At 33.9% G+C, this 20,041-nt stretch overlaps 1 protein-coding gene across 7 annotated transcripts in view; it reads left to right on the forward strand.

The window, feature by feature from the left end:
- The window catches only part of LOC136032671 (protein SSUH2 homolog), a 285,984-nt gene that overhangs the window by 234,293 nt on the left and 31,650 nt on the right, over window positions 1-20,041 (forward strand). For all 7 annotated transcript variants that reach the window (XM_065712965.1, XM_065712963.1, XM_065712959.1 and 4 more), the window contains exon 5: window positions 8,662-8,861. In XM_065712965.1, coding sequence (XP_065569037.1) covers window positions 8,662-8,861 — 200 coding nt within the window. The remainder of the gene's footprint in view (window positions 1-8,661; window positions 8,862-20,041) is intronic.

Here is a 20,041-nt window from a genome sequence, read left to right on the forward strand (position 1 = left end):
TAGCTTTTTTATTTTTTTTATTAGTTTTTAGTTTTTTTGTAGTTTTTGCCTTTTTTTTTAGTTTTTTGTCCTGGTCGCTTTCTCTTTGAGTGTCGTCATTTATTAGTTTTTTCCTTTTTTTTTTTAGTTTTTTATTGGTTTTTACCTTTATTTTAGCTTATTTTTCAGTTTTTTCCTTTTTTTTAGAGTTTTTTTTACATTTTTTTAGTTTTTTTAGTTTTTTAGCTTTTTTACTTTTTTTATTAGTTTTTAGTTTTTTTTTTTGTAGTTTTTGCCTTTTTTTAGTTTTTTCAGTTTTTTTTTAGTTTTTTATTGGTTTTTACCTTTATAGTTTTTTTAGTTTTTTAGCTTTTTTATTTTTTTTATTAGTTTTTAGTTTTTTTTGTAGTTTTTGCCTTTTTTTAGTTTTTTCAGTTTTGACGTCACCTAATCCAGTTTTTTCAGGTGACGTCACCTGACACATCCATCCACACATCCACAGACAGACAGACAACTTATTTTTATATATATAGATATATATATATATATATATATATATATATATATATATATATATATATATATATATATATATATATATATATATATATATATGGTTTTAACTACGTAAAATTTGCGAATATACAACATTCTTTGATGTCCCATTGTCTTTGCATATAAATAGATTGTCAGGTTTACCGACTCTTGAACATGCAACATATAATGGTCCATGGGAAAACAATCTGTATTCAGATCTATACCTCATGATTCTAATGATTGCCCTTGAGCTTTGTTGATGGTGATTGCTAATCGACCATTCCCTGTCCCGGTGTCCCGGTCGTCATTTATATCCCCCTGTTTCCCCCGGTGTCCCCGTTGTAGTTGTGTCCCTGTGTCCCGGTCGTCATTTATATTCCCTGTGTCCCGGTCGTCATTTGTGCTTAGAGTTTTCGGTTTCAACTTTATGATTGCTTGGATAGTAATTACCGTGCACCGAACGTGTTCTTTGATTTTAAAAGGCAATTGAAATGGTAAATCAGGATGTTCTTTTCTATTTATATGAGAAATGTATATGAGGGGGGGGGGATATAAAAAAAATCTTTTTTTCGGGTCATCAGATAATAGTATGGAAATTATTGAGACATTAGTCCGGTTTCTGTAGGTGGCAAATTACTTTGTATGATGATTCTTTTTTAGACTTAGAGTTGGCGTAGACAAATTTTTGAATCGATTATCAAAATTTGGACATGCGTTAGAAAATGGATACATTTGTTTTTCCCAAACATTTTTGGTTGTTTTGTATGCATAAGCTTGAAACCTTTGCTGCAATGTTTTTCAATACGCTGAATTTTATAGTGTAATTATATAAAAATCAAGTTTTCCAAATGAAAGTAAGGAGCAACATTAAAACTCAAAACGAACAGATATTAATCCGTAAATGAAGAATTACCCCCTCCCCAATACCTTGCTCTTTACGCTAAAGCCTTTAGTACTTTTAAAAAACGCTTTCTCTGATATTTAGATATTTCTTGATATTCTAAATATTTAGTTGAGGAAGTTTCCTACCGACCTCTTTCGGACAGGGGTCTCTTGGAATTTGGAAATTGGATTACATCCGAGTCCTGGGATGAGGTTTCTAATTAAACGGTCCCTGCGTTTCAGTGGCCGTTCTAAAAAAAAAAATCGGGGGAAACAGTCAAACTTTAGCGTAAAGAGCTGAAGTATTGAAGCTAAGTAACCCTCCATATACCGAATAATTTCTTTTCGTTTCGAAAAACACCAAAAACAAGAAGAACAATGTGGAATTTTTTTTATGACAGTGTGAAACAAATAGGAATTAATATTTTGGCCCTATGTCCAAGGGCCGTCCTCAGCAATACAAATAAGAAAAAACAACTTACGAGAGGATGAAATCAATAAAACTAAAATGAACAGTTTTTTAAAACAGTCCCAGCATCCTTACCTCAGTGAAGTTCAACCAGGACTGAAAAATAAATTGTTATGAAACGAGGCAAGTCAATGAAATGAAAGAAAATGATAAAATGATTTATTTATGTTTCTTTTTGAGCTCCTGAAACTTATTACAAATGACAATTAGGTTGTCTTGATTTATATATTATAATCCAAATTGGCTTTCAAAGTCAGTTATTGTTTACAGACTGTTGCTACTCTTATTGCTCTTTTTTTTTTGTTACCAAAAACTGTTTGATTGGTTTAGTATTACTTTTGTTGATTTTTATTGTTAGCATAATTGGCGTTATGACGGATAATTATTACTAGTGTCATCATTATTGCCATTAATATCATCATCAAGATCTTTTCATAGTTGTCAAAACAGTCTTGATAATACCATCAAAGATTTTACTGATTTAAGCACAGTTATTATATTGACAATTTACAATGATCTTAGATGGTCAACAAATGGAATCCTTTTTGACGAAATTTTGGCTTTATCATTACCGTTTACTTAGAGTGATAATCTTTTTTAGAGGTTCTGAAAAAACTTCAGCTTAAATAGCAAGGTATTGAAGAGGGGCCAACGCCCTCATATACGTAATAATTTCTGTTTGTTTTAAGTTATAATATTGCTCCTTACTTTCAGATAAAACAACTTGTTTTTTTTTCATTTAATTTACGATCTTCTTTTAAGAATGTCGGAAAATCTAGCACCCCTGCATAGAAAAGCCTATCTCCCCCCGGAAAATATCTGAATGCTTCCCAATAACGAATACTATATATAAACAATAGGTAAAGTTAACAAGTTGCAGGTCCCCTACCCCTAAGGGCTGTGGGGGGTCAAGTCATCCTCAAAGACATAGTTGTTAGATCTTTTGACTATACTGAACAAAATTGCTATCTCAAAATTATGATTGGACAACTTTGGCTAGCTGCCCTCCAATATTTTTAGTCACTTAGAAATTGCGCTAGAACTTCCGGTTTCTGGTCAAAGGAGCCCTCTCCTGATCTTCTAAGACTACTGGTTCAATGCGATCACTTCAAGGAAAAAAAATAATAAAAAAAAATTAATTAACATACATTCGTGATTATGCTTCTGGAAAAAAAATCCAAAATTCTGTATTTTTCTTTATTGGAGCTAAAAACCTCTACAGTATGGGTTTTCTGATATGCTGATTCTGGTGATTTGATTCTTATTAATGTTAATTGATGATTTAGGAGCGATTACCTCCTTTTTCAAAAATTGGGCAAATTTCTTATACTGTTAACTTTTGTTAAGTAACATTAAACTTCACGAATTTATATATTTTGAATAAGCATCGAAAATTCCAATCTTCTGACGAATCCATTGTTATCAAGACTATGTTTCTTAGAGTTTCGGTTACTATTGAGCCGCATCACTCCTTACTTACAATTCGTTACCAGGAACTTCTGGATTATTTTTCTGTCTTTTTTCTTTATTTTCAAGACACTGAATCACTAATTACCACCAGCAATTTAGGAGAAAACTCATTGTAAATAACGAGGCAGTTTTATACTCTGATAACCCTACAGCAAAAGCCTTTTGTGCCCTAATGGATGTTTCCATAGAGACAGTCGTACAATCACATCTATCGCCTAGAAACTTTTGGATCTAACGATACACTAGGGGCGAACAAGGTCTCTTCATTGACACCTGATCCGGCTTCAATACACCAGCTAATTTTCTTTTCTTTTTTTTAATGAGCTTAAGTATGACGTAAGTATTTTCTAAAACCACACTGCCTTTTCATGACGTATGAATACTAGTTCAATAGGGAAAATCCTTTTATTTGACTGTGAAAAATTAAATATGTTAAAAATTAAAAGTTAAAAATTCAAAAATTAAAAAATTAAAGAATTTAAAGCTAAAAATTAAAATTAAAAATAATTTGGTCATATGTTCGTCCACTCTGTATCTGACAAAAATATCCAGGGATATTTTTTGTGATTCCCTGTCAAATAATAGTACTTTGTCTATTGAACTTTTATTTAGAACTTCTATCAGGGAAAAATAAAAAAATTAAATTCTTTTTCTTTCGCCTGCAGTATATGAAGACTATTTGCCAGTGGCACAGCTAAAAGAAGGACTCGCTCTCCAAAGTTCCAAGTTGTCGGCACGCAGCGCCGACACCTAGGAATTCATCTTATGTTTTCAGTTTAATTTAACTTATTTGTCAGAATATACCAGCACATTGAACGGTTTTGTTGGCACATTCTTTATACCCTCTCCAAAAAAGAAGAAAACCAAAATCATCTGCTATGATTGAATTTATAAAAAACAATCAAGGTTCTTTCTTATGCTGCTACCCAGTTTGAGTTCTTACAATTAAGTTGTGTACTTCTACAGCTAACAACTCACTGTAGCACCTAGCTTCGTAAGGACAACAACTCACTGTAGCACCTAGCTTCGTAAGGACAACACGTAAGGACAACTACCTACTCTTCTCCTCCATGCCAATCTATCTACAGCCTCCCTATTTTCACCCTCCCAAAAAGTTCCTCTTTCCTTTAAATCTTTCTTTATGACATCCTCCCATCTCACTTGGGACGATCTGCTTTTCGTTTGGCCTGGGTTCTTTGAAAATAAAGTACGTTCTTTGGCACCTACATAGGGCCTCTGTGACTCTGAAGTTGGGGCAGGAATACGCTAATTTTCGTACCAAAGATGTTTAAAGTTAGTATGAAATGCAGACCCTGATTGCTACTTTCGATGCTTAGGAAAATCCGTAGATGACGATGAAATTGTAGACGTAAAAAGCAATCTACTTATATGTAAATTACAAAATTAATAACCGTAGACATGATAATTCCTCCTTGTACACGGGATACTTGTAGAGTCATTACTTGCTAAATCTGTTATGCTTGGAAAACCGAAGTTAATAGCATACATGTGCAAAACTTGGGGAAAATATCTCTGAATGCATTACCTCTATCCCCTCCTTGAGAATAAAAAATGTAAAGACATAAGTGAAACATTAATTTGAGCTAAAAACTATCGATCGCCCTTACGTTACATAGTAATATACTTTCATTTCGTTTATTTTGCTTATTGATTTTCAAGTGTTCCGAATTTCAGGGTAGCAAGAGGCTACCCTGAGTTCATATTTAAAGAAGCGTCGACCCAGGTGCGAGGCCCAACTTTAGTAATAACCGTTATTGTTGAGTTTTTATGTGTTTAGTTGGGTCTTAAATAGCTGGGTTTAGTTGGGTTTAGCACTGTCTTAAAAAATTCCCTATTGTTCTTCTTGTTTTTGGTGTTTGTGATGGAAAGGCAGTGTGGTCCTCGTCGTTATTTATTGCTCTATAGCGTTCGATTTTTGCCTATTTATAAATCACCAACCCGCAATACAAAGAAAAACGCCAATAAAAGTCGATTTAGTGTACAAAGTCGTCAGACAGTCGACATCATATTAATATTTTGCTCTATAGCGTTTGATCTTCGCCCATTTATAAATCACCTACCAGCAATATAAAAAACACCGACAAAAGTCAATATAGTGTTACAAAGTCGTCAGAAAGTGGACATCATATCAATGTTTTACCCTTCAGCGTTTGGTTTGAGCCTCTCTATGAATCACCTACCAGTAATCCCAAAAACACCAATAGAATCCGCGTTTGAGTTAATATTACAAAACCGTATGACAATCGACATCATAACGATATTTTGCTCTGCAGCGTTGACTTTTTGCCTATTTATAAGTCAACTATCAGCAATATAAAAAAACGCCAATAAAAGTCGATTTAGTGTTACAAAGTCGTCAGACAGTCGACATCATATCAATGTTTTGCTCTTTAACGTTTGATTTGAGCGTGTCTATTAATCACCTACCAGCAGTCCCAAAAACGCTCAAAAAAGCCGCCCTAGCATTACAAAGTCGTCAGACAGTCGACATCACATTAATATTTTGCTCTATATCGTTCGATTTTTGCCTATTTATAAATCACCTATCAGCAATGTGAAAAAAAGGCCAATAAAAGTCGACTTGGTGTTGGAAAGTCGTCAGACAGTCGACGTTATATCAATGTTTTGCTCTTTAGCGCTTGATTTTAGCATGTCTATGAATCGCCTACCAGTAATCCCGAAAACACAAATAGAAGCTGTGTTTGAGTTAGTATTACAAAGTCGTATGACAATCGACATCTTTTCGATAGTTTTAGGCTTTTACCCCCTCCTTCCCGGTGATTACCCCCGCACAAAATACGCAACCCACGGAAAATACACCTGGAGACACCCCCTGGAAATAGTCTCCCGAAAAACAACCTCCATGGAAAACAAGGCTTTCCAAATTTGAGAACCTTATATGAGTTGGGTTTTTTTTTCGTAGGGGGGAAGGAATATTGGTACTTGTTTATTACGCACCATTCACTCAAGTTTACACTGTGTAAAACCCGCGAACAAACCGGTTTCTTCGTTAGTTTATTCCAGCTTAGTGCGAGACAAGACAAAGACAAGTAACGGAATATATGCGAAATATATAATCTGTAATTACTATTTGCAAATAAATATTGTTATAATTAGTAAAATACGTAAAAATTTCTGTTCGTTTCAAGTTTTGATATTGCTGCTTACTTTCAGTTGAAAAAGCTCGTTTTTTAAATTTAATTTCTGGTCGTTTTTAAATAATACCGGGAAATCCAGCTCTCTCCATAAGAAATTCCGGTACTTGTGCATTATACGCCACTCACTCTAGTTTACGATGCGTAAAACTCGAGAACAAACCGGTTTCTTCGTTAGTTTATTCGTTACTTTTGAAACAAAATTGGTCTATATATTTGCGCATTAGGGGGGGGGGGGATAAAGTATAGCGGGTCTGCATGCAAAATATGTTAAATACAATTATTCTCTATATTATGAAGTGATAAATTTTTTCTGACTTCAAACTGTGCAAATACTTCACCCCTCCCCCCTTACGTGCAAAAATATAGCCCGAATTATATATTTTCCACCTATCCTGTTACTTGTCTTGTCTCGCGCTAAGCTGAAAGAAACTAACGAAGAAACTGCTTTGTTCTCGAGTTTTCACAGCGTAAACTTATGAGTGGCACATAATACACAAGTACCTCAATTCCTTTCCCCTACAGAAATTCAAAAAAAAACTCAAAGAAACTTCTCAAATTTGGAAAGCCTCATTTTCAATGGAGGGGGGCGTTTTTGGGGGGGGGGGGGTATTGGATATTTTCCTAGGGGAGGGGTTATTTTCTGGGGGGTGATTTCTGGGGCTATTTTCCACGCAGGTATTTTCCATGAAGAGTATTTTTCGAGAGAGGGGGTATTTTCCCGGGGTTGCCTGCCGGGGGAGGGGGTAAACACGGCCAACCATTTCAGCATTTGGCCTTCTACCCTTGTATTTGTGTCTGTCTTTGAATCACCTTTCAGTAATCCTATAAACACGAATAGAAGCCGTGTTTGAGTTAGGATTACACAGTTGTCAGACAGTCAACATCATATTGACGTTTCGCTCTTTGGCATCTGATTTATGTCTATCTATGAATCACCTCCCAGAAATCTGAAAAACGCCAACAAAAGCCAGGTTTGTGTTAGGATCACACAATTGTCAGACAGTTGACATCCTATCAAGGTTTTCCTTTTTAGCTTTGATTTTCACCTATCTGTGAATCCCAATGTGCCTGCCAACAATTTCAAAAACCTCAATAAAGTCATGTTCGAATTAGCATTACCAAGTTAGCAGATAGTCGAAATCATATTCCCTGTTTAACGTTTCCCTGTTTAACGTTTAACGTTTCCTTTCCCTGTTTAACGTTGCAATTTCGACGTTGCAGTTTCGACCACTATGTCGACAAAGTCAAATAAACGTCATGAATTACGTCATGAAAAATAGGTTTGAGAATTTTTGGAATTAATTCGATAATCCAAGACCATAGTTGATGTAATTCTTTCCAGATATCACCCTCCAAAAAGTGGACATCAAATTTGGACATACTGAAACACAAATGAAAAATACTTTCAGTTAAATAATTGCAGTCTTTGGATTGTCACTTCTTTAGTAAGAATGATTACTAATTTCATGTTGTACCGTTCTTGTTTGTATAGTCCAAAGAGTGTGGGAAGCTTATCAAGGTAAAAATTGACGCTAGAGTCAAAAAGAAAATCATCAATGCCATCTAGTGTTCGATTACTTTGTCCCTTTTCAGGCTGTCCTAAACCGTTGTATACTTGTTTGTGTTTCAAGACATCCTGAAAAACAGTGTGAAAAACATTTTCAGGGAAATAAGTGCAGTTTTTGATTCTCAGTTTGTAATAGAAATTTACTTCATATTTGTGTGGTTCTTATAACACAGTTCAAAAGGTATGAGAAACTTAAGGTATGAGAAATTTATTAAAATTGACGCTAGTGTAGAAAAGAATACCGTTCGGCCTTTTCACTCCTTGTTTAGCTCATCTCAAAATGCTGCATGCTTGTCTTTTCAAGTATTTTAGATTTAAGGTGGGATAAACAAATCCAAAAGCTGACCAACAGACTAATAGTCAATTAGTGTATTTAACCTGTCAAGGTTTTTCTAAACTAACTTAGACTTGCTCTGTATCGACTGGATTTTGACTTAAAATAATCCTTGAACAATAATTCTGATCAATTATCATTTACAAAGAGATTCCAGTCTGAGTCCCAACAGACCGTCTGATATAACCTTTGGCTACCATTTTTGCTACCAGCTACAACATCATAACAACCTCTTCTATTACAGACCCGCTGCTTGAGTTGTCATGGGGATGGTTGGCACACAGACACTTCAGGAAATCGGGAAAGATGCTACTTTTGCAATTCTTCCAGTCACGGTCGGGGTAGACAAGATTGTCTAAAATGCAATGCCAAAGGAAGGGTAGCATGCCCCCCATGTGATTCTTACGGACAGATACGTTGTTTCATCAGTTTAACTGTTACTTGGTAAGTAGACTCCCATGTTTTCATAAAGATATGTGTCTTTTAGAAAAATTAATTACTCTTACTTAGCCTTATTTGTCTCCTTTTGGGAAGGAAAGCAGAGCTTGTGGCATGTCGTAGTGCAGTGGTGATCTTGAAGACAGTGACACAGTATACATTTTATTGATGTCAGTTTCTCACTTCTCAGTTTATCAAGGACAACATGTGACTATAATATATTGTCAATTACTAATGCCACTCAAAAAGAAAAACAAGATATTTCCAGCTTAGAGGCTTTTCTTTCGAGGATAAAAAATAGTCTTCTAGCCTGTCATAACTTGCTAAAAAGCTTTTATGCTGATGAAGATGTAGTCTAATGTTTATTGGTGTCACAACGATTCCGCGTTTAGAACTAAGGCTGGAACTGCCCACATGCGAGCCCTACCCTAAATATCATCGTTTTGCCTCAGAATTTGTTGACATTTATATATATTTCAATGTCAAACATGGATAAGTACACATTAATTCAGCTTATGTTGTACGTTGAGGAGGCAGGAACTGGCAATGTAAGTTTTGGCCATTACGTATTAATTTCTCAATTTTTCCATGAAAGTCCTTACAACTCTCATATCGCTCATGTTTAAAGTTAGTAACCAGATAAAAATAGGCAGTCCTCAGCCATTATTGATGGCCATAATAGCTGTTTGTTGATTGAATATATTAGTTTTTGTTTGTAATATACATAATCAGGGGAAATATCAATAAAAGACTATTTCGTTCAATGCTAGAGTAAATTCTTAACGCTCTTGCGCTTCAGAATGTATTGCACATGGAATGCTAAAGTATTTGTATATTTGGTAACAGTATATATATTGGTAATGCTTTACTACTACTATTACTAAAATCTCACCGCAGAAACATGCCGCCTGAGGCCAACAGAGCTACATAGGCTCCTCCTCATCCCAATCTATTCAAAGCCTCCCTCTTTAAACCCTCCCAGGAAGCTCGCATTTGCTTTACGTCTTTCTTTATGACATCCTCCCACTCAAGACGAGGACGACCTTCTTTCCGTTTAGCCCTAGACGATTTGCCGAAAAGGACAATCTTCGGCAACCTGTAATCCTTCATCTGCAGAACGTGCCCTAGCCATCTCAGCATTTCTTTCATTATAGTCCTAGAAAGCGGGATTAAACCTCATTTTTCGTAGAGCCCACTGTTTGAAATACATTCAGTCAGCCGGGTACCCAGATCAATCCGTAGGCAAATTCTCTGGAAAACAACTAGTAAATCTTCATCCACTTTTCGAAGTGCCCATGCTTCAAAGTCGTATTTGACCACTATCATCACTGCACCTTCCAATATTCTAATCTAGGTTTCCTGAAAAATCTTCCTATTCTTCCAAACTTTTTTTAACTGTGAAAAAACACCATGAGCCTTGGCTATTCTACTTATAACATTTTCACTGCTCTCACCGTCTTTACTAATAATACTACCTAGGTAAGTGAAGCTGCCCAACCTGATAAATCTTTTCGTTACCCAGCGTTACATTTTCATCTTCACTTATTCCTAGCCTTAGTGACTTAGTCTCCTTGTCATTAACTTTCAAACCTATTGAACTCACAAAACTTCTAGAAGTTCATTCATTTTGCTCACACTTTCATCTATAATGCTTAAATCATCAGCATAATCTAAGTCCAGGAGAGCCTTTCCTCCCCATTTGATTTTGTGGTCTCCTATTGCCTTTCCTACGATCCTTAGGACAGATTCCATCAAAATGATCCATATAAAGGGAGGTGGAACACAACTCTACTTAACTCCTGATTTAATACAAAACCAGCTGCATAACTCATTTCCTACTTTAACCGCAGCAGTATTATTCTCGTACATAGCAATAATCACTTTAATTTATTTGTCCGTATACCATACAAGGATAAGACCTTTGCTGAAGCTCTTTTGTCAAGAGAATTAAACGCTTGCTCATAATATATAAAACTGAGGACGAAAGGTGTTTGAAAACTAAAGCACTTCTCAATTATTAACCTAAGAGTGAAGATTTGTTCGACGCATCCTCTATCTTTTCTAAAACCGCACTGTTCTTCTCTTAAGAATTTGTCTATAACATATCTCAGTCTAAAAAGTATCATATTACTAAGTAATTTGCTACTTACAGAGACTAGACTATTGCATCGATAATGACGACACTCACTCTTACCACCTTTCTTATCCAGTGGTTTAATTAAGGCTCTTAGAATCGTTAAATACTTTCCCTTTTTTAAAAATCATATTCGTAACCTGCTTAAAAATATTTCTAACCTAAGAGCCGCCCTATTTAAGAAACTCATTTACCACACTATCAGTACCTGGAGCCTTCTCCTCTCTATTAAAGATAAGGCTTTTTCACTAATATTACCTAGCTGCAGTCTCAACGTTCTTCCCTAAGGCACCATCAGCAACTTTACAAATTGTTCTTCTTAAATTATTGCAACCATCTTCCACATTGTCAAATTTTAACCTCTCAAGTTTAGTATTCAGCTGTTCCTGGAAAGTATATAACTAGATAACTAGTTTTTTGTAACTAGTTTGTTATCTAGTTAGTATATAACTAGATTGTTATAGCTACAAAATTGCAAAAGTCTGTGGCCATTACTGTTTCTTTTCCTACACCAAATTTACCTAGGCCAGGATACCATTTATCCCTATCTGTTCCGACCTGGGCGTCAAATTTTTTAGTAAAAACATCATATTTCTATCTGGGACACTGTCTATTTGCTCCTGTATTTGTAAGAAAAATTCAGCTGCGTCTCTAGTGTCTCCGTCAGTCGGTTCTACAGGGGCATAGACTAATATAACTGATTCCGGGAACTTTTTGGTCATAAAATGAGCAATTAGTATTCTATTATTAATAACTTCCCAGCCTAAACAAGACTTAGCAGCTTCTTTATTCATCATGAGTCCTAATCCCTGTCTATACACCCCATCCTTCCTGCCAAGTAAAAAAAAAATTCTATTTCACCTAATTCCATGCTTCCTACCTCTGGAATATGAGTTTCGGAAACTCCTAATAAGTCTAGTTCGAATCTTCTGAATTCGTCAGTCAAAATGTCGATACGATAGTCATTTTTAACGTCATAACATTCCATGTTCCAATTTTCATGTTTTTTAAATCATTGAAATTATTTTGGCCTCAGGAGAAGTAATGATCCCGGATACCAGTGCAGGACAGGGATCAATCATATTTTCTCAAGTCTACACCGAAGCGCTTAAGTCGGCTTAGAACCAGATAGCAAGAAGTCTCTGAGATCTCCAGTATGAATGGAGGCTTTGTGAATCCTGGGTCCATCTTCGTCACAGAATGGTTTTCATTGCTTGGCGATGCTCTTCTATCAACAACAGTCGAAATCCTGCACAGACAGTCACAAGCCTATTACCTCAGACTCATTATATATTTATGCCTACAAATATTAAGCTACAACGGGGAGGCAACAAATATTGGATAAATCAGCTAGGAAGGGGTTTTTCAGCCCGAAAACGCCCTTCAAAACAGATAATTCCAGAAGAATTATCCATTAATCAGAATCCCATGCGAATGCTGTGTCGTTTACTAGGCTATAATTTTCTCGAGGGGCGCCACTCGTCAAGTGGTAATAGAGTTGACAGTAAGGTCTCAGGTCTTGCATGTACCCTGAAATGGTCGAGACAGCCCTTTGCAGAAGCTGTTTTCCATAGATCTAGAACTTACACCCCGCCGCAGTTGTCCTCCTATAGAGGATACTCCCATGATGGTATTCTGCGTCACCACGCTATCTAGCCCATTAGTGGGAGAAGGTTTGTAACTCATGGGACGTTTGGACACGCCGGTGTGCCCTGTTGAGTTTACATTTGAGGGGCCTTTGTCCTCCTTCCTCCACCTGTATTTATGGCCCAGGGCGAGGAAGCCCAAGTTTTTATTATGGAGCCCCAGGGACAAGGTAATCCCTTGGTCTGTGCCTCCTATAGAGGTACCCTAAATATCTTTAGAGTGTTCCCCTATTGCCACCTATTGCCCTTGAGCTTTGTTGATGGTGATTGCTAATCGAACATTCCCTGTGTCCCCGTCGTCATTTATATATCCCCCTGTGCCCACCAGCGTCCCCGTTGTAGTTGTGTCCCTGTGTCCCGGTCGTCATTTATATTCCCTGTGTCCCGGTCGTCATTTGTGTCCTGGTGTCCCGGTCTGTATATACATTCATTTTTGAATTGGTATATGATGAAATTAATTTTTGTGTTTTCCCCTTTTATTTCTTTTTAGTTTTTTTTTTGGTTTTTACTTTTTTTTATTTTTTTTATTTTTTTTATTTTTCTTCTTTTTTCTTTTTAGTTTTTTTGTAGTTTCTACCTTTTTAGTTTTTTTTTATTTTTTTAGTTTTGTTTTTCTCCTTTATTTTTCAGTTTTTTCCTTTTTTTCTTTTTTTTCTTTTTAGTTTTCTTAGTTTTTCAGCTTTTTTAGTTTTTTTATTAGTTTTTAGTTTTTTTTCATTTTAGTTTTTTTGTAGTTTTACCTTTCTTTTTAGTTGTTTTAGTTTTTTTTTACTAATGTCCTGGTCGTCATTTATACTCCCCGTGTCCCGGTCGTCATTTGCGTCCCGGTGCTTTGTTGATGGTGATTGCTAATCGAACATTCCTTGTGTCCCGATCGCTTTCTCTTTGAGTGTCCCGGTCGTCATTCTTCCCCAAGCCCCCCCGCGCGCGTAAGTCGCTTCGCGCCATATTAGTTACGCGCCATTGTAGTTGTGTCCCTGTGTCCCACCTGTGATAATATATATATATATATATATATATATATATATATATATATATATATATATATATATATATATATATATATATATATATATATATATATATATATATATATATATATTATAAATATATATATATATATATATATATATATATATATATATATATATATATATATATATATATATATATATATATATATGTTGCATATAAATAGATTGTCAGGTTTACTGACTCTTGAACATGCAACATATAATTGTCCATGGGAAAAACAATCCGTATTCAGATCTATACCTCATTATTCTAATGATGTGTCCCTGTGTCCCGGTCGTCATTTATATTCCCTGTGTCCCGGTCGTCATTTGTGTCCCGGTCATTTATATCCCTGTGTCCCGGTGTCCTGGTCGTCATTTGTGTCCCGGTCTGTAATTTCTGTTTGAACAATTCCTGTGCCCCGGTCGTCATTTATATATCCCGCCTGTGCCCCCGGCGTCCCCGTTGTAGTTGTGTCCCTGTGTCCCGGTCTTCATTTATATTCTCTGTGTCCCGGTCGTGATTTGTGTCCGGGTGTCCCAGTCTGTAATTTCTCTTTGAGGTTCCCCGTCGTCATGTATATTCCCTGTGTCCCGGTTGTCATTTGTGTCCCGATGTCCCGGTATGTAATTTCATCAGTTGACAAACATGACGTCAGTCAACAAACAACGTCATGACGCATACAGCTCAATCCTTATAATGACGTCAGTCGACACACAAACATGACGTCACTCGACACACACACACACAGACAACTTATTTATATATATATACTAGCTGTTGGGGTGGCGCTTCGCGCCACCCCAACACCTAGTTGGTGGGGGCGGTTCGCGCCCCACCAAGCCCCCCCGCGCGCGTAAGTCGTTACGCGCCATAATAGTTACGCGCCATTGTAGTTGTGTCCCTATGTCCCACCTGTGAATATAGATAGATATATATATATATATATATATATATATATATATATATATATATATATATATATATATATATATATATATATATATATATATATATATATATATGGTTTTAACTACGTAAAACTTGCGAATATACAACATTCTTTGCTGTCCCATTGTCTTTGCATATAAATAGATTGTCAGGTTTACCGACTCTTGAACATGCAACATATAATGGTCCATGGGAAAACAATCTGTATTCAGATCTATACCTCATGATTCTAACGATTGCCCTTGAACTTTGTTGATGGTGATTGCTAATCGACCATTCCCTGTCCCGGTGTCCCGGTCGTCATTTATATCCCCCTGTTTCCCCCGGTGTCCCCGTTGTAGTTGTGTCCCTGTGTCCCGGTCGTCATTTATATTCCCTGTGTCCCGGTCGTCATTTGTATCCCGGTGTCCCGGTCTGTATATACATTCGTTTTTTAGTTTTGTTTTTCTCCTTTATTTTTTTCCTTTTTTTTATTTTTTAGTTTATTTAGATTTTTAGATTTTTTAGTTTTTTTATTAGTTTTTAGTTTTTTTTTCTTTTTAGTTTTTTTGTAGGTTTTACCTTCTTTTTAGTTTTGTTAGTTTTTTTTTTTTACTTATGTCCTGGTCGTCATTTATACTCCCTGTGTCCCGGTGCTTTGTTGATTGCTAATCGAACATTCCTTTTGTCCTGGTCGCTTTCTCTTTGAGTGTCGTCATTTATTTTTTTCTTTTTTAGTTCTTTTAGTTTTTACCTTTTTTAGTTTTTTTTAGTTTTTTAGATGAAAATTTTTTTTAGTTTTTTCCTTTTTTTCTTTTTAGTTTTATATTGGTTTTTACCTTTATTTTAGCTTATTTTTCAGTTTTTTCCTTTTTTTTTAGTTTTTTTTTATTTTTTATTTTTTTTTAGTTTTTTACCTTTTTTTAGTTTTTTTAGTTTTTTTAGTTTTTTAGCTTTTTTACTTTTTTTATTAGTTTTTAGTTTTTTTGTAGTTTTTGCCTTTTTATAGTTTTTTCAGTTTTTTTTTTAGTTTTTTATTGGTTTTTACCTTTATTTTAGCTTATTTTTCAGTTTTTTCCTTTTTTTTAGTTTTTTTTAGTTTTTAGTTTTTTTAGTTTTTTACCTTTTTTTAGTTTTTTTAGTTTTTTTAGTTTTTTAGCTTTTTTATTTTTTTTATTAGTTTTTAGTTTTTTTGTAGTTTTTGCCTTTTTTTAGTTTTTTTAGTTTTTTAGCTTTTTTATTAGTTTTTAGTTTTTTTTGTAGTTTTTGCCTTTTTTTAGTTTTTTTAGTTTTTTAGCTTTTTTATTTTTTTTATTAGTTTTTAGTTTTTTTGTAGTTAGTTTTTTTAGTTTTTTACCTTTTTTTAGTTTTTTTAGTTTTTTAGCTTTTTTATTTTTTTTATTAGTTTTTAGTTTTTTTTGTAGTTTTTGCCTTTTTTTAGTTTTTTTAGTTTTTTAGCTTTTTTATTAGTTTTTAGTTTTTTTTGTAGTTTTTGCCTTTTTTTAGTTTTTTTAGTTTTTTAGCTTTTTTATTTTTTTTATTAGTTTTTAGTTTTTTTTGTAGTTTTTGCCTTTTTTTAGTTTTTTCAGTTTTGACGTCACCTGATCCAGTTTTTTCAGGTGACGTCACCTGATCCACGATCCACAGATCCACAGACAACTTATTTTTATATATATAGATATATAAGATAGATAGATATTCCCTATGTCCCGGTGTGCCGGTCGTCATTTGTGTCCCGATGTCCCGGTCTGTAATTTCGTCAGTCGAAAACTGACGTCAGTCGACACACAAACATGACGTCACTCGACACACAGACACACAGACAACTTATTTTTATATATATAGATAGATTTGCCTTTTTTTAGTTTTTTCAGTTTTGACGTCACCTGATCCAGTTTTTTCAGGTGACGTCACCTGATCCACGATCCACAGATCCACAGACAACTTATTTTTATATATATATATAGATAGTTTTTTTTTTTACTTATGTCCTGGTCGTCATTTATACTCCCTGTGTCCCGGTGCTTTGTTGATTGCTAATCGAACATTCCTTTTGTCCTGGTCGCTTTCTCTTTGAGTGTCGTCATTTATTTTTTTCTTTTTTAGTTCTTTTAGTTTTTACCTTTTTTAGTTTTTTTTAGTTTTTTAGATGAAAATTTTTTTTAGTTTTTTCCTTTTTTTCTTTTTAGTTTTTTATTGGTTTTTACCTTTATTTTAGCTTATTTTTCAGTTTTTTCCTTTTTTTTAGTTTTTTTTTATTTTTTATTTTTTTTAGTTTTTTACCTTTTTTTAGTTTTTTTAGTTTTTTAGTTTTTTAGCTTTTTTACTTTTTTTATTAGTTTTTAGTTTTTTTTGTAGTTTTTGCCTTTTTTTAGTTTTTTCAGTTTTTTTTTTAGTTTTTTATTGGTTTTTACCTTTATTTTAGCTTATTTTTCAGTTTTTTCCTTTTTTTTAGTTTTTTTTAGTTTTTAGTTTTTTTCAGTTTTTTACCTTTTTTTAGTTTTTTTAGTTTTTTTTAGTTTTTTAGCTTTTTTATTTTTTTTATTAGTTTTTAGTTTTTTTTGTAGTTGGTGCCTTTTTTTAGTTTTTTTAGTTTTTTAGCTTTTTTATTAGTTTTTAGTTTTTTTTGTAGTTTTTGCCTTTTTTTAGTTTTTTTAGTTTTTTAGCTTTTTTATTTTTTTTATTAGTTTTTAGTTTTTTTTGTAGTTTTTGCCTTTTTTTAGTTTTTTCAGTTTTGACGTCACCTGATCCAGTTTTTTCATGTGACGTCACCTGATCCATCCACAGATCCACACACAGACAACTTATTTTTATATATATAGATACATATAATCTGGCGTAACGGACAGACAACTTATTTTTATATATATAGATAGATATGCCAATTTAAAAGAGAATCGCGGATAAAAAATCAGTGAAAAAAAAATCCAAAAATATTTGGCAACAAACGGCTTATGAAGGTATGGCCAACTTATGAAGTTGCAATTATTTGGGGTTTAACAGATTCTTAATTTTCAAATTTTACAAATATGAAGTGTTGTCAAGATTAGCTAACTAGTGTTGCTTATTTATTTTTACGGTTCAAAGTGGAAACACTCAAGAAAATGTCATCCACCAGCCTAATAACTTCACAATTTTGAAACAATCAAACAAAAAATGTTTTTTTTTTAGCTATGAAGGGGGAGATATTTAACAGCAGGCCAACACCCTGCGAAGATAAATATATGGACTCTGTCAAAGTCTTGATGGCCGATTGTAGCAAGATTTTAAAAAATGTGGTTTTTGCTCTGTTCCAAACAAAATTTCATCGTACCAAAGCTACAGGCATATTAAGGGAAGCCTTAAAAACCCTAAATTATTTTTGCTTCATTATAAAGTAAAGAATTGCTCAACAAAAGTTGGCAGAAGTAGTATACTGTGGACAACGCTGCGGATATGGTGGCAATACCTCAGGAGATTCAACCAACGGCTGAAGTTTTATATAATTTAGATAGTTATCAATTTTTTACAGAAAATTTGTAAAATAGAATTATTGTATTAGATTAATAACTAATTAATAACTAAAAATAACTAATCTAATAGCTTTTATTAGATTTAAAGGCAAAGAAATGTATTTTTTTGCTCAACCATTAGAATGCATTTTTGCAGAACCATTATACTATGCACAAAGCTGCAAAAATGGTGACAATAACTCAGCAGATTCAACCAACGGCTGAAGTTTTATATAATCTAGATAGTTATCAATTTTTTATAGAAAATTTGTAAAATAGAATTATTGGATTAGATTAATAACTAATTAATAACTAAAAATGACTAATCTAATAACTTTTATTAGATTATAAGGCAAAAAAATGTATTTTTTTGCTCAACCATTAGAATGCATTTTTGCAGAACCATTATACTATGCACAAAGCTGCAAAAATGGTGACAATAACTCAGCAGATTCAACCAACGGCTGAAGTTCTATATGATGTAGATAGTTATCAATTTTTCAGAAAAATTATGGCATAAAATTATTTTACTAAATTAATAACTAAAAATGTCGTTAAGAGACCAAATTTTGGTTTTTGCAAATGACGTCATGTACTATGTTATTACATCATATAAGCATTTCTTATGACATCATATTTTCATTTTCTTAATGATTTCATGCATAGCATAAAAAAGATTGTTGAGTTTTCAACGGATCAGTTATTTATATAATATAATAATGTGCGTAGGAAGGCCTATCAGTATCAAAAGCTATTAAACCGTGGAATATCTTATGCTAGCAAATTTAGGTGGGATGCTATAAACTTAATGAATTTTTCATAATTTGGATAAAGCATTAAAAGTGAATCCTTTTGATCCCCGAATTATTAGCAACCTTTCGTTTCTTAGAGCTTCAGTTTCTATTGACAAGGATCACCCTTAACTTAACATTCATTACCCTTAAGTTTTGACATCAAAACTTCACAATTCACGCCCTTTTTGTATACAAGACAATGGTATATCCAGGGTTTTGTTCAAAAACACATTTATATACGTTTCTTTACGATTTTTTTTTCTAGGGGGGGTCAAAACCAGTTACCCCCTCCCCTTCAGGATTTGGTGTTGATTCGAGAAAAGTAAAATGAAGCATGTTTGAAAAACTAGAAATTTATACACTTCTTGGGCCCTAATATGCTTACAAAACAAAAACATCACTCTACATTCTAAGCTATATATCAATCATCGGGAGAGCTAGCGCCACAAAACTATGGTGCAGACAGAGTAATATCGACGTTGTCAAAAACAGAGGTTTTACACAAAATTATTACACTTCTGAAATAAATTCTATAGACTGTTTATGAATCTTTGCTCAAAAGAGGATCAGAAGGAGTATGTAGATTAGAAGGATCAAAATAAGATTCAAAATTGCTCTGCTTATTCTCTCTTGAAAGATGCTTAGTAAACGGTTTAGGGCAGCTATTTCAAAAGTGTAAAAATTTCACGTGAGACTTTTAACCATGGCAGTGACGATACGACAAAGTCATCTTGCAAATATCGTAAATCTCGTATAAACATAAAACAAAGACATTCTGTAAATTCTGTAAGAACCTGAAATTACTGTCGCTTAGTATTCTAAAAAATGGCACAAAAAATGTAACACCCGATTTTTGCCATGACAGGGACGATTCACCTTGTAGATACCGTAAATCTCATAAGAACCTAAACTTTTGCTTGCATCTAATATTCAAAAAATGTCACTAAAAATGTTACATACGACTTTTAGCTATGACAGCGACGACACGACAAAGTCATTCCCTAAATACCGTAAATACTGTGAAAATCTGAAGTTGCTAGAGTTTAATATTCTAAAAAAAGGGCACTAGAAATGTCACATATGACTTTTAGACATGACAGCGATAGTACGACAAAATCACAAAGTAGATACTGTAAATCCCGTAAAATCCTGAAAGTACTAGCATTTAGCATTTTAA

Source organism: Artemia franciscana, chromosome 11 (genome assembly GCF_032884065.1).
Source record: "Artemia franciscana chromosome 11, ASM3288406v1, whole genome shotgun sequence".
NCBI lineage: Eukaryota > Metazoa > Arthropoda > Branchiopoda > Anostraca > Artemiidae > Artemia > Artemia franciscana.